At 39.9% G+C, this 13475-nt stretch overlaps 1 protein-coding gene across 1 annotated transcript in view; it reads left to right on the forward strand.

The window, feature by feature from the left end:
- CDH12 (cadherin 12, type 2 (N-cadherin 2)) overlaps positions 1-13475 on the forward strand; it is an 851782-nt gene that overhangs the window by 741396 nt on the left and 96911 nt on the right. The window contains exon 7 of the mRNA XM_006895122.1: positions 7426-7679. Coding sequence (XP_006895184.1) covers positions 7426-7679 — 254 coding nt within the window. The remainder of the gene's footprint in view (positions 1-7425; positions 7680-13475) is intronic.

Raw genomic sequence — 13475 nt, forward strand, 5'->3', positions numbered from 1 at the left:
TACTGATGCTGCCAAATTATCCCAAACTGGCATTGCTTATCTTTTCTTCTTCTGAAACACATTATGTGTTTTGTACAGTGACATTTTCAGAGTGTGGGTCCTGACAAAATCTTCCTAGATAATTATCATGATAGCTCACTTTATATTTTTCTCACTTCAGTATTTATTATTTTAGCTGGGGGGGGGGGAATAATTGGTGAATAAAGATCTGAATGTAAAGAAAGGTATTTTCTCCTTATTCCTCTTGTGTTTTACTACCAAAGAAATTTCTGTGATGATAGATCATCACACAGAATCAAATCTCCTTCACTACATATGATTACTGCTTCAAAACTGTTCTGTCATCCATGAACTTGAACTTTTCAGTAGAAAGTCATCTACACAGATGTAATGTGTAAGCAAATAGGAAAATAACAATGCACATTAAAGAATATTGGTTTAATGGAACACAGAGGCATTTCAATATTTAGGAGGTTGCAGAAAAATATTTTTATGTTGTTTTCTAACTGGTGCCTAGTGGAAAGAAGCTGTGCTGCAATCTTGAAGGCGCACAGTTCGAATCCACCAGCTGCTCCATGGGAGAAGGATGGGTGATCTCCTCCTGTGCATTTAATTGCCTCTGAAAACCCACCAGAGGGTCAGCTAAGGGTTGATTCCAACTCTATGGTACCCCACAACAAAAACAAAAGTTTATAAATCACTGACTGAAACAGATCATTGACAGAGAATTGCTAAAAATACAAGTGGAGTTTAAAAGAGGCCATAACACTAGAAACATCATTGCAAATGTCAAATAAGTCTTGCCAAAAGTAGAGAGTACTAGAGAAATGTCTATCTGCATTGCATTGGCTATGTAAAGACATTTCACTGTGTGGATCATGACAAATTGTGGCCAACCTTGAGGAGAATGGAAATCCCAGAATCCTGGATTGCGCTCATGTGAAATCTATGCTTGGACCGGGAGACAGTCGTCAGAACACAGCAAGGAAGTACTGTATGATTCAAAATCAGAAAAGGAGTGTGTCAGTGATACGTTTTGTCTCCATACCTTTTCAATCTATATGCAGAACAGATCATTCTGGAGACTGGACTCTGTGAGGAGGGATGTGACATCAGGATTAGAGAAAGAGTCATCAACAGCTTTCATTATGCAGATGACACAAAGTTACTTCCTGAAACTGAGGAGGGCCTGAAACATTTGATATAGATGGTCAAGCACTGTAGTTTGCAATACGGACTGAAGCTCAACATGAAGAAAACAAAGATCTTCACCACTGGGCAACTAGAAACATCATGATAGATGGAGAAGAGATTGAGATTGTTAACATTGCAGCTTGCTCAGTTCCACAATCAACACACTTGGAACTAGCAGTCAGGAAATCTAAAGATTAATTACATTATGAGGACTGAAAAACAAGGATTTGGGTCTAATGAGTAGAGTGTTCCCCATCCAGGCCATAGTCTTCATAATTACTTGCATCAGATAGCTGGACAACGATCAAGGATGACAGAGAAACATGGATGCCTTTGAGCTGTGGTGCTGGAGAAGAATTTTGAACACACCATGGACTGCCAAGGGAACTAACAGTCATGGAGAGGGTGAAAGCAAGGTGCTCCTTGGAGGCAAGGATTTTGAAACTTGTAGCCAGGAGGGACCAGTCTTTAAAGAAGTATGTCATGCTTAGAAGGGTGGAGGGACAGCAAAGGAGAGGAAGAGCCCAGATGAGATGGATTGACACAGTGACTAGGGTAATGAGTATAGACGTGCCAGACAAAACGAGATTGGCTCAGGATGGAGCAGGGTTCAGAGCTATTACATGTAGGCTTGCTGTGAGTTGACAACTCATAGCAACAACAGTGTCATGTATAATCAACACTTTATTGTGTATTATCTTTATCTTCATCCAATTTATTTATTAGTTTTTGACAGCATGCCAATTGGCATATTTCAACAAACAGACACTGCCCTGGATGGGCTCATCGAGTTGTGTCAATAAATCTAGGGAGCAACCATTGGCCAACTGATTGGAAGAGATTTATATTCTCATACTAAATAAAGGTGACCAGGCAGAGTGTGGAAATTATCAAACAATATCATTAATATCACATGCAAGCAAGATTCTAGTGAAAATTATCTAAAAATACTGCAACAGCACATCAATAGAGAACTGCCAGATATACACGGTGGGTTTAGAAGAGACCACGGTACTAGGGATAGTAGAGCTAATGTTAAATGGATTTTGGTTGAAAGCAGAGAGTACCAGAGGAAAGTCTACCTGTGTTTCATTGACTATGCAAAGGCATTTGACTGTGTGGATCACAACAAGCTATGGCTGACTCTGAGAAGAATGGGAATCCCAGAACACTTGATTGTGCTTATGTGAAACCTATACTTGGACAAAGAAACAGTCACCAGAACAGATCAAGGAGACACTCACTGCATGGTTAAAAATCGGGAAGGGTGTACGCCAGGGATGTAATTTTGTCTCCATACCTTTTCAATCTGTATGCAGAATAGATCATCTAGGAGGCTGGGCTGTATGATGAGAAATGTGGCATCAGGTTTGGAGAAAGACTTACCAACAACCTGCGTTATGCAGATGACACAACCCTGCTTGCTGAAACTGAGAAGGATGTGAAACACTTGCCACAGAGGATCAAGGACCACAGCCTTCAGTATAGATTGAAGCTCAACATCAAGAAAGCGAAGATTCTCACCATTGTACCAATTAGCAGCATCATGATAGACAGTGAAGAGACTGAGATTGTTAATAGCTTTAGGTTGCTTGCCCCCACAATCAACATCTTTGTTACCAGCAGCCAGAAAATAAAAAACAAAACAAAACAAAAGAATTGCATTGGGCAAGTCTGCTGTCAGGGATATCTCCAGAGTACTGAAGAGCAATGATGTCATTCTGGATACTAAGGTGTTTCTGATCCAGACCATGGTCTTAGAAATTTATGTGCTATGCATCAGAAAGCTGGACAATGTCTAGAGATGACAGATAAAGAATTGATTCCTTCAAGTTGTAGTACTGGAAAGAGTCTTAAACATATCATAGACTGCCAAGAAAACAAATAGTTCTGTTTTGGAGAGAGTGAAATCAAATTTCTTTTTGGAGGCAAGGATTTTGAAGCTCTGTCTCACATACTATGGCATGTGGCTAAAAGGGGATGGTCTTTGGAGAAGGACAACGTGCTTGGAAGGTTGGAGAGACAGCACAGGAGAGGAAGACCCTGGATGAGATGGATTGCTGCGGTGACTGAGGCAATAGGCACTGCGGTGTCTGAGTCAGTGAGATTGACTTAGGACAGAGGAGGCTGCAGAGGCTCTCTTTTGGTTAGTTTCACCTCTTTTTGAGAAAGCAGCTGGCTGTCTTCTTTCTTTCTTTATTTGTTTGTTTGTTTGTTTTATGTGTGTACCGTCAAATTGGATCTGACTGGTATAGGAGGCGATTGTTCCTCCTTCTTCAGCAGAGCATCTGGTGGATTTGAACCCTGTACCTCTGGGATTGCAGTGCAGTTTCCTGCCACTAGGCCACCAGAGCTCGCCAGTTTCACCTCTTTTGTTTCTCAGCCTACCCCTTGGTTTTTAGAAGTTAGGGATTAGCATCTTAGAGAGCTGTGGTGGCTCAGTGGGTGAAGAGTTGTCCTGTCAACAGCAGTGAAATCCACCAGCACAAAAATGGGAAATCTCTTCTAATGCAATTGCAGCTCTGCAATGCACTTCAAGATCAGCTATGAGATGGGCTTTAGTATTTTGGGGTAATTTGTCATAGAAAAAAAAATCATATTTTTTTAACATTCATGGAACATTTATTGCTTACAATCCATAAATATATGTTTTTATATGTACCTTTTATTTTGAATTGAATACTAGGGTGTGAAGAGATGCAAGTTAAGTTCACAGTACATCCAGGGAAGCTTTGTAAAAATATTCTGATGACTCACTTATATGCGTCAGCCATTAAAATAGCTACAGGGCACATTCTACTCCAGCATTCACGAGCTCACCATGAGTCAGAATCAACTTGATGAAAAATGTTCACTTCCCCCCCCTTTTACTTTGAATTAGATGGTGATGCCCCTTTATGTCTTATGAACTTCTCTCAGAAATCTCCAAAGCATCTAACTTGTCCTGAGCACATTCAGAAATGAGAAACTTAGCACATATGAAAATAGTATACCAATAATTAAACCCACCAGTTTACTCTCCTTGAAGTTAGTTGGCTGCGGAGAGAAAACCTCCTTTCTTTACCTTTTATCCCTCTACCCTTCCACAGTGGGTCCCACACTTGGTCACTACATGGGCTAGGACCAGGTTTAGTTCAATCAATTTTAAAAGGACCTATTTCTAAGAATTGAGTCTAAATAATTTAAGTTATCGATAGTTCACTACTCAGAATTCAGTGCAATGAAATTCAATGACCTTCAGCATGACAACACTTCTATTGAGAAGATTCTTCTAACTTGAAGTAGTATGCTTCTCTTCCTTTGATCTTCTCTTGGGTAAACAGCCATAGTAATTGTACAAGTTTTTTAAGTTTTGTTTGGTTTTCATCTTTGTATACTGCCAATCCTGACAATCTGCTGTCTTTTCATGAGTCTAATTTAGTAACAAAGAGGTCAAAGCAAGAAAGAGATCATAAGGAAATGGCAGTGTGAGAGGGTCCCCTCTTAGTCTGGGGATTAGTTTATCTTCATGTAGTTAATGACCATATTATAAACCATGGCTTATTTTGTATGCTGTCTTTTGGCTTTAAGTTAAATCAAAATCCGTAACATAAAGGAAATAGGAGTTGAAAAAAATTGGTTATCTCTGAAAACAAGCATCAAGTAAATAAGCAAAAATGGAAACTGTAAACTGAAGCCTTGAATGTAAACAAAACCAAAATCACTCATTGCCATTGAATGGAAAAGGAGTCACAGCTGACCCTCTAGCATATATTCAGAGATAGCAAATGGCCTGAGCAGAAACTGCCCGTCTTTCTCCTGCTATTCAATGAAGAACAGCTTGAAAATACCACTGACTTCAAAACAGAGGGCAACTATCACTGGGAAGGGGGAATAGACATGCAGCACTGAATGGAATCTAGGAACTTCTGGTTGTCTTCCGGGTAAGGAGTTACACTGTCAGCCCAAATACAGGCAGATCGAAATCAGCATGAGAGATCAGAAACCCTGTGAGGTGCAGGACATCACAGAAGTGACTTGTGGCCTAAGCCATCATATCATAGAGTTGCTGGGGAGGGGAATGAGGTGATGCTGGACAGAGTGGGTGGGAGTGCAAATGATGCTAATATTCAGGGAAAGGGAAGAGATGAAATACACATGCGGGGGGAGGGCACTGCATGTACGGTTATCTCTGAAAGGGGACGTGTCTCTCCTTTGCTCCTTTCTAGAAAGCACTTGTCTGTCAGAAATTGTTCCAAAGATCCACCAGTTGCTGAGCAAGAGATGAGCAGCCTCCTGTGTGAATTTTAGCCTCTGCTTGGCGCTTGATGGCAATCAGTTTGAGTATTGAGTTATGAATAAAACATATGGCAAAAAACCGTGGTATCTAGTCCATGGGAGGTTGATAGCTTGCTATAAAAACTTCCATAACATTATGTGTATATGTGGCAATGTCATCAATGGGGGCTTCTCCTCTTTTCTTTTCTTGTTTTCCTGCTTCAGAGAAAATGCATGAAATAACAATAAAAGGCTGAGGAGGGAGAAACAGACCTCTTTTATGTTCCCCAAGTGTACCAAGAGGAAGAAACAGATGTGTTGACACAGCAATTAGCAACTCATTGGAGTCATACTAAGGGGAAATATGCTAGACAACAAAAATAAAGGTTCCAAAAAATCAATAGTTAAAGTGAAATGAATGTCTTCTTCTCCGGGGATTAGAGTCATCCACATTATAGTGACTACTTAAGCAAAGAGCCAAAGCAACACAACACTTCTAAAATGTAACATTGTCAATTCTTGACAACCCATCTACAGTAACAGTAAATGCAGGCTGTGGGAATGCTGAAATGGAAAATCAGTGACTTCAAGGGGAAATGACTTTCCAATATTATGTTTTCTATTGTTGTTTGGACCATCAAGTTTGAACCAACCCATAACTGACCCTCCTGTGGGTTTTCAGAGGCAGCTAATGTCCAGGGAGGAGATGGTCCATCCTTCTCCCTGGAGTCGCTGGTGACCTTGAATAGCATGCCTTCGGAATTGCAGCACAGCTTCTTATACTTATTACGTCTAAATCTGTGGCAATATACATTGTGGACGCACTGCCCATTAATTGGATAATAGAGTTATAAAACACTAACTGTCTTCTCATAATTACCACGGGGTAAATTTTTTAATCCATGTCTGATCATTTTGCCATAAATCTCAAGGCATCAGAAGCATTTACTTGAAAACATTGTACTGTGAAATTAAAGAAAATAATGCAACACCAAAACACATTTTGTCAAGACCAAAATATCATTTGTTGCATTCAAAATTTTCTTCTGGGATCTGAAGAATAATTTTTTTCTTACAATTGTTAGTTATTTTAGTCATATTTCCACCAGGTGGCAGTGCTGGATAAGATCAGAGAGATGCTTCCTTCATACCATGTCTTGTTCTTTCACTTTGCTCTTAATCTATATTTTGTTGTTGTTGTGTACCAAAGAGTCAGAACTGACCCATAGCTGACCCTCCAGCGGGTTTTCAGAGTCAGTTAATCACACAGGAGGAGATTGCCCAGCCTTCTCCTACAGAGCAGCTGGTGGCCTCGAACTGTGTGCCTTTGGGATTACAGCACAGCTTCTTGCCACTAGGCCACCAGAGCTCCTTAATCTACATATGGATAGTATATGATTAAGCCCTAATATGTGCACTATTCCCTTTTAATGGCTGCAACTGATTATTAGTCACAGGAAACTTCTGCAAACTCACTTTGTCTCCTTGAAAAATCTGCTTTGTTCTCTACACACTCTTTAACAAAATGTTGTTGTTGCCATTGGGATATAATCAACTCATAGCTGACTTTGTAAGCAAACCAATATCAAAACAAAACAAAACAAAACAAAAACCCAACACACACACAAAAAAACAAACCAAAATCCACACCAAGGAGAGCTACATCAATAAAAGAACATATCACGCTAATGGATAGGAAGATTCAATTTTGTGGAAATGTCAGCAAGTCTTCAGAGATTATAAATCACCCAGAAGGAGACTGATTATCTTTGTCCCAAGGAGCAGCTGGTGAATCCGAACTGGCTGACTTTGGGCCGGCAGTTCAACTCCTTACCACTTGGCCACCAGGAAGTGTGTTTATTGAAACCAGTGTAACACATCCACATTTTTAAATCGCTCTGAAATTGTACTCACCATCTCTGCAGCATTCTGTATAAATGTCCCTCCCTCACTTTTGATTTGTCCTTACCACAGCCATTAGATTTTGAAACAAAGAAGGCGTATACTTTTAAAGTCGAGGCCTCCAACCTTCACCTTGACCATCGCTTTCACTCCGCGGGCCCCTTCAAAGACACAGCCACGGTGAAAATCAGTGTGCTGGACGTGGATGAGCCGCCCGTGTTCAGCAAGCCCCAGTACACCATGGAGGTTTATGAAGACACGCCCGTGGGCACCATCATCGGTGCAGTGACCGCGCAGGACCTCGATGTGGGCAGCAGCGCCGTGAGGTAAGGAAAAGCAACATTCCTCTCATTCTGACGAAATCAACCGCATTACAGAATGTGATATGTGATAATGTAATAATGTAATTTGATAATGGCTCTTTGATTAATGTAACAGGGGAAAAGCCTAGGATTTGATCAAAACCATCTGGATAAAATTATCCTCACAACAGTGTTGACCCATGTTGTGACGTTTCACATATTAACCTTATTGACCCTTATTATTAACCTATTCACCCTTAACAACTGAGGTGTTGCATGTATAAAATGGTCAGAATATAGTTTGAAAGGATGATTCTGATGGCGATTGATATTAAGTTGCTTTTCACACAGTTTAGTAACTATTTTGATGGCTCTAAACTATCTTGTTACCTAAAGATGTTATTGTTGGCATTTGTCAGTGGAGTTGGGACCAACTTATAGCTTACCCTCCAGCTCTTTTCCAGAGCCTATGAACTGCTTGGGAGGAGACCCTCTGCCTTTCTCCAGCAGAGCTGCTAACAGATTTCCATCACCTGCCTTTGTGCTGGTAATACAACTCTTTATCACCAGGCTTTCAGAGTTTAAAGTTACCTTCAGAGAGCGCTTTAGGAATACAGATGGTTTTGCCGCTTGTGGTTTGTAGCTCAGCCTATTACTTTGTTGAGAAAAATACCTGTCTGCTGTGTGTGAGAGAGATCTGGTGGCTTAGTGGTAAGGAACTGGGCTGCCAACATAAAGGTACTTAACACAGGTAAGTCCCCCAGCTGCTTCAGAGGTAAAAGAGCAACCTCCTTTCATGCAATTTACTGTCTCTGAAAACCTTCGGAGGGTGAGCCTTGGGAGGACTGGGTCAGCAGTGTATAAGGCATGGTGCTTGGAAAGGCCTCTGCTCCCAGTTGACATCAGTCAACAGAGAAACAGGGAGAGTAAGCATCACTTGGGGAATTGATTCCATCATCTCCTTCTGCCACTCAAACCTACAAATGTCACTGTTGTTGCTGGGTGTCATTGTGTCATTTCCAGCTCATGGAGACCTTATGGACAAATTAATGGGACTCTGCCTGGTGCTATGAAATAGATGCAGCCTTGCTCTGAATGAGCCCATCCTCACACTGTTCTAGTTCATCTCGTTGAGAGTCTTTCTTTCTCTCTACTTGACTCCATCGTCCTACAAGGGCATCTTGATAATACACCAAATAAGTATAAGATGAAATACTACCATCCTCATTTCAAAGACATCTTCTGCTCTACTTCTTGCAAGACAGTTCTCTTTGTTTTCTGGCAGTCCATGATGTATTCAAATTTCTGTAAGAGCAGCATAATTCAAAGACTTCAATTCTTCTGTCTTTTCTTACTCTTTTGAAAATATCATGGCTTCTATCTTCTACTACAACTCAGTCCTCAAAGTGACATCTTTGGATTTTAGCAAATTTTAAAGAGGTTTGTTATTGTCAATAGTTTTGCCTATTGCAATGTGTGTGTGTGTGTGTGTGTGTGTGTGTGTGTGTGTATGTGTGTCTGTGTGTGACTGTTGACTTTGAATCCAACTAAAATAAAATCTTTAACAACCATAGACTGCTGCAATGCACTCTTGTATGTCAGGAAGTGTGAGGATGGCACAGTTTAGAATACGGTTCAGATCTTTGATTCATAAGGTCACTATGAGTCATACTAGAGTCAATAGAACCTAGCAACAACAACCAAAATATTTTCTTCATTTATCATGATGTTCAATAGTCTAGTTGAAGATTTTGGTTTTATGTTCAGACATAAGCAGGTAGGTCATATTATCTGTATGTCTCAATCTTTAGTTTTCTTCTAATCCTGATGTCATGTTCTTCATATAACCTACTCTCATATGGTTTCTCAACATACAGACCAAAGCAGTGTGATAAAAGAATGCACATTTTTTATTAAATCAGATCTAGTTCTTTTGATTGCTATGTAGTTAATCTAATTAGCTCTTCATATATTGTTACGTATATATGCTTAAAGCTCTGGTGGCCTGGTGGTAAGAAGCTATGCTACAATTTCAAAGGCAAGCAGTTCGAGACCACCAGCTGCTCGACAGGAGAAGAATGGGCAATCTCCTCTCGTGCAATTAACTGCCTCTGAAAAGCCACAAGAGGGTCAGTTATGGGTCGATTCTGATTCTATGGTACACAATAACAACACATATTCTTATGTTTTTTGGGGGGACCCCCATTAATTTCAGTGAATCAGTTGCTGGTCTTGAAAAATTCTATCATGTGATCTCTGACATTGTTTTGGGAACCAAGGCCATATTTTACAACTGCTAAACTTTTATGATGTTTATTCCCAACATTCGTATACCAATGACTATTTATTATCTGTATATCTTGACATATATTTGATCAATTTTTTAATGCAAAAGTTGACAAAAATCTTTATTTTTAGTTTCTAGCATTAGTGTAGGTTCATAAGTTGTCTTCATTATCTTGTACTGCTATAGCTGAAATATCACAAATAGTTTTAACAAATAGAAATATATTCTTTTAAGTTTTAGCATCTGAAAGTGAAAATTCTGAGTCTTTTTCCTCTTTCTGAGGTGGGGTGTTTTTTTTTGTTTTTTTTTTTTTTTTTTCAGTTTCTCCAGCTGCAGGCTTTATCTTTTGACTTCAGGAGTTTTGAAATTCTGCTGCAGGGTTGATTTCTTGTGCCTTAGGGCACCTTTTCCTCCATTTATGCTAGAAGAGTTTCCCGGGGGAGGTTGGTGAATCCTGTGTGGTATGGGGTCTGCTGAGACACTTTCTGCACATGCATTGTACCCACCTCTCTCCGCCCTTCTGTCCCTAGCTCTGTGCTCCTCTTTCTGTCTTTTCCTCCTTTCCTTTTGAACAGTGACACACATCCTGTGCCTATTTGTTAATGACAATAGCTGCATTGTCCTTTTATCAATTATTCCCATGTTAACCCGCTTTTGTCCTGGTCCTTTCCAGCGTTCATTGTACATTCTATCTCTATTCTCTTGATCTCTCAGTGCGAGAGGGATTTGGTGAGATGGGGTGACAAAACGTATTATTCAATAGTAATTAGGTTTTTTGTAAGACACAGAGAATATGAATAATTACACAAGAAACAATGGTCATGAATAAAACTGTGTATACAAATGATTGTATGAAAACAATAAAAATATTCTGAACTCTGGTGGCACAGTGTGTTAGGTACTGTGATGGTAATCAAAGTGTTGACATTTCAGACTCACCAGTTACTCCTAGGAGAAACATATGATGACTCCTTATAAATGTGGATAGCCGAGGGATCACTATGGAGCCATCTGTCTGAATTGACTTTGTATAAGTGGCTTTTGACTCAAAAAGAAGATGACCATTCTCTGTGACCTCCAGAAGACAGTCCTAAACCTCTTGCAACATCTACTGATGTAACATTCCTTTGAGGTCTCATGGTGTGTTGACATTGAACTTCCACTTGATATAGGAGACACGCAGTCAAGGGATCTCTGCTCCAAATTGTGGGCTGTGTTTCCACCTCTTCTCTCTTGATGATAGTCAGATCCCTCTTTATTATTCTTTTAAAATATGTTTTATATTCCAAAAAACATTGGTTCAAGGTATAGCCTAATCCGATCATTTGTACCGTGCCTCACTTACAGAACTACAACTAATTTATTTGGCCTAGTGGACAGAAAGTTATGCTACCAAGCCAAAGCTGGGTGATTTTAATCTATGGCCCTCAGGACTGGTCTAAATTAGTTTTTGTCAAACATTCTTCTAGGTCTTGTAGTCCTGGTCTGTCCATTTACTGTACAGAGGTAACTTGGAGTTGCTGTGATGCTAAACATTGTGACACTGATGTGCCAAATGTGATAAGGGTTACCCATGGTGGACAGTGTTTGGTGGAGCAATCCGATTAAAACAAGCTTGGAAGCAGGAGTGGCATCCACTTTCGAAATGGCTTGGCTCCAGAAACCCTATGAACAGTGCTCAGGTCTTTCTTTCATAGGGTCACTATGAGTCGTCTACGACTCGACAGCATCTAACAACAACTCTGTTGTTATTGTTATCTGCTCCCAAGTCAGAACCAGCTCATAACTGATCCTCCAACAAGTTACCAGAGGCAAAAAAACCACACGAGAGGAGATTTCTCATCTTTCTTCCTGGGGACAGTTGGTGGATTCAAACCAGGTGCCTTTGGCTTGGCAACATAGCTTCTTATCATTAGGCATCCAGAGAGGTTAGGATTAAAGGTCCATGTAATAATCACATCAGATCACAAAACAGGGAGTGATTCTATGAGCATGCCATAGTTGAGCTAATAAGTGCTTTAGGGAGACAAACGTAAATCTGTGACAGTTATTAAGTTATTAAATGGTTTTCTCATAAATGTATAGATGCTATCCTAAAACCAACATCACTGTACTTAAGGATAGATCTCCCCCCCTTCAACTGTATTTTAATGAAAGTTTATAGAAAACTTGGATTTCCATTCATTTATTGTTCCACATTTTCTCCCCTCCCCCAGTTCACTTTTCTCTTTAAAAAGATTCTTTCATTGTTGAATAATTTCTTCCCCGCCTCCCTGCTGCCTTCCCCTCCCCCCAGTCCCCTTTTTCCATGCACCTCTTATTCTGGACTGTTATCATGCAAATACTATGTAATCATATGTTTCTTTCTTTTCACCAGTGGATAGGATGCAGTTCATCTTAACGTTTTTATTCGTAGTTAGTAGATGATATATTGTCTAATTAGAAGTGGCCAGTACTAAGTTTCTAAAGTTCTTATAATTGATCTTAAAGTATTTAATTTTATTTTTGACAGCTTCCAAATTTTTTGGTTTCATGCATTCCACATTCTGATTACTAATGGATGTTTGCAACTAATTCTTCTAATTTTTAGTTTAGAGCTATCAGCAAATGACGACCTCACAATTTTTGCTTTATTCACTTAATGGTAAGGAGTTGCTCTGCCAAACAAAAAGCAAGTAGTTCACATTTGCCAGTGGTTCCATGAAAGAAGGTTGGCCAGTCCCCTTCCTTGTAATTCACAGCTGGTGAAAAACCACTGAAGGGTTGATTGTGAGTCCATTCTGCCTGATGGCACACAACAACAACAAGAACAACGTACCATTAAAATTGACACAGAGGATGTGCTCACTTCGGCAGCACATATACTAAAATTGGAACGATACAGAGAAGATTAGCATGGCCCCTGCGCAAGGATGACACACAAATTCGTGAAGAAAAAAAAAGTTGACACTGAGGAACCAACTCTCTTCTGATTGTGCTTGAGTGCCTTTCAACTTGAAAGGCTCATCTCTCAGAAGTTTATTAGGCAACGTTCCACTGCTATGAATATACACAAGGTTTTATTTTGCTACCCCACCCCGCCTTTTTGTTATGTACCACAGAGCCAGAATAGACCTATAGCTGACCCTCTGGTGGGTTTTCAGAGGCAGTTAATCTCATGGGAGGAGATTGCCCAAACTTCTCCTGCGAAGCAGCTTGTAGCCTTGAACTGCATACCTTTGGGATTGAAGGACAGCTTCTTGTCACTGGGCCACCATTTTTTTACTCTGTTGTTATTGTTGTCGATTGCCTTTGAGACAAGCATGACTCACAGCGACCCTATGAACAAAAGGCCTGAAGCCCCTCTACAACTATCGACATTTATCGAAGTTCATAGAATTTCTGGAGGCAAGTTGTTTAGGAAGTGGATGCCTAGGCCCATTTTTTTTTTCCTTTTTGTATTTGTATTTTTTTTATTTTATTTTTTTAAATAATTTTAATGAACATTTACAGAGAGTTTGGATTTCCATTCATTCATTGCTGCACTTCTCTAC

This window comes from Elephantulus edwardii, unplaced genomic scaffold (assembly GCF_000299155.1).
Source record: "Elephantulus edwardii isolate Elephantulus edwardi_28Jun2011 unplaced genomic scaffold, EleEdw1.0 scaffold00159, whole genome shotgun sequence".
Taxonomy (NCBI): domain Eukaryota; kingdom Metazoa; phylum Chordata; class Mammalia; order Macroscelidea; family Macroscelididae; genus Elephantulus; species Elephantulus edwardii.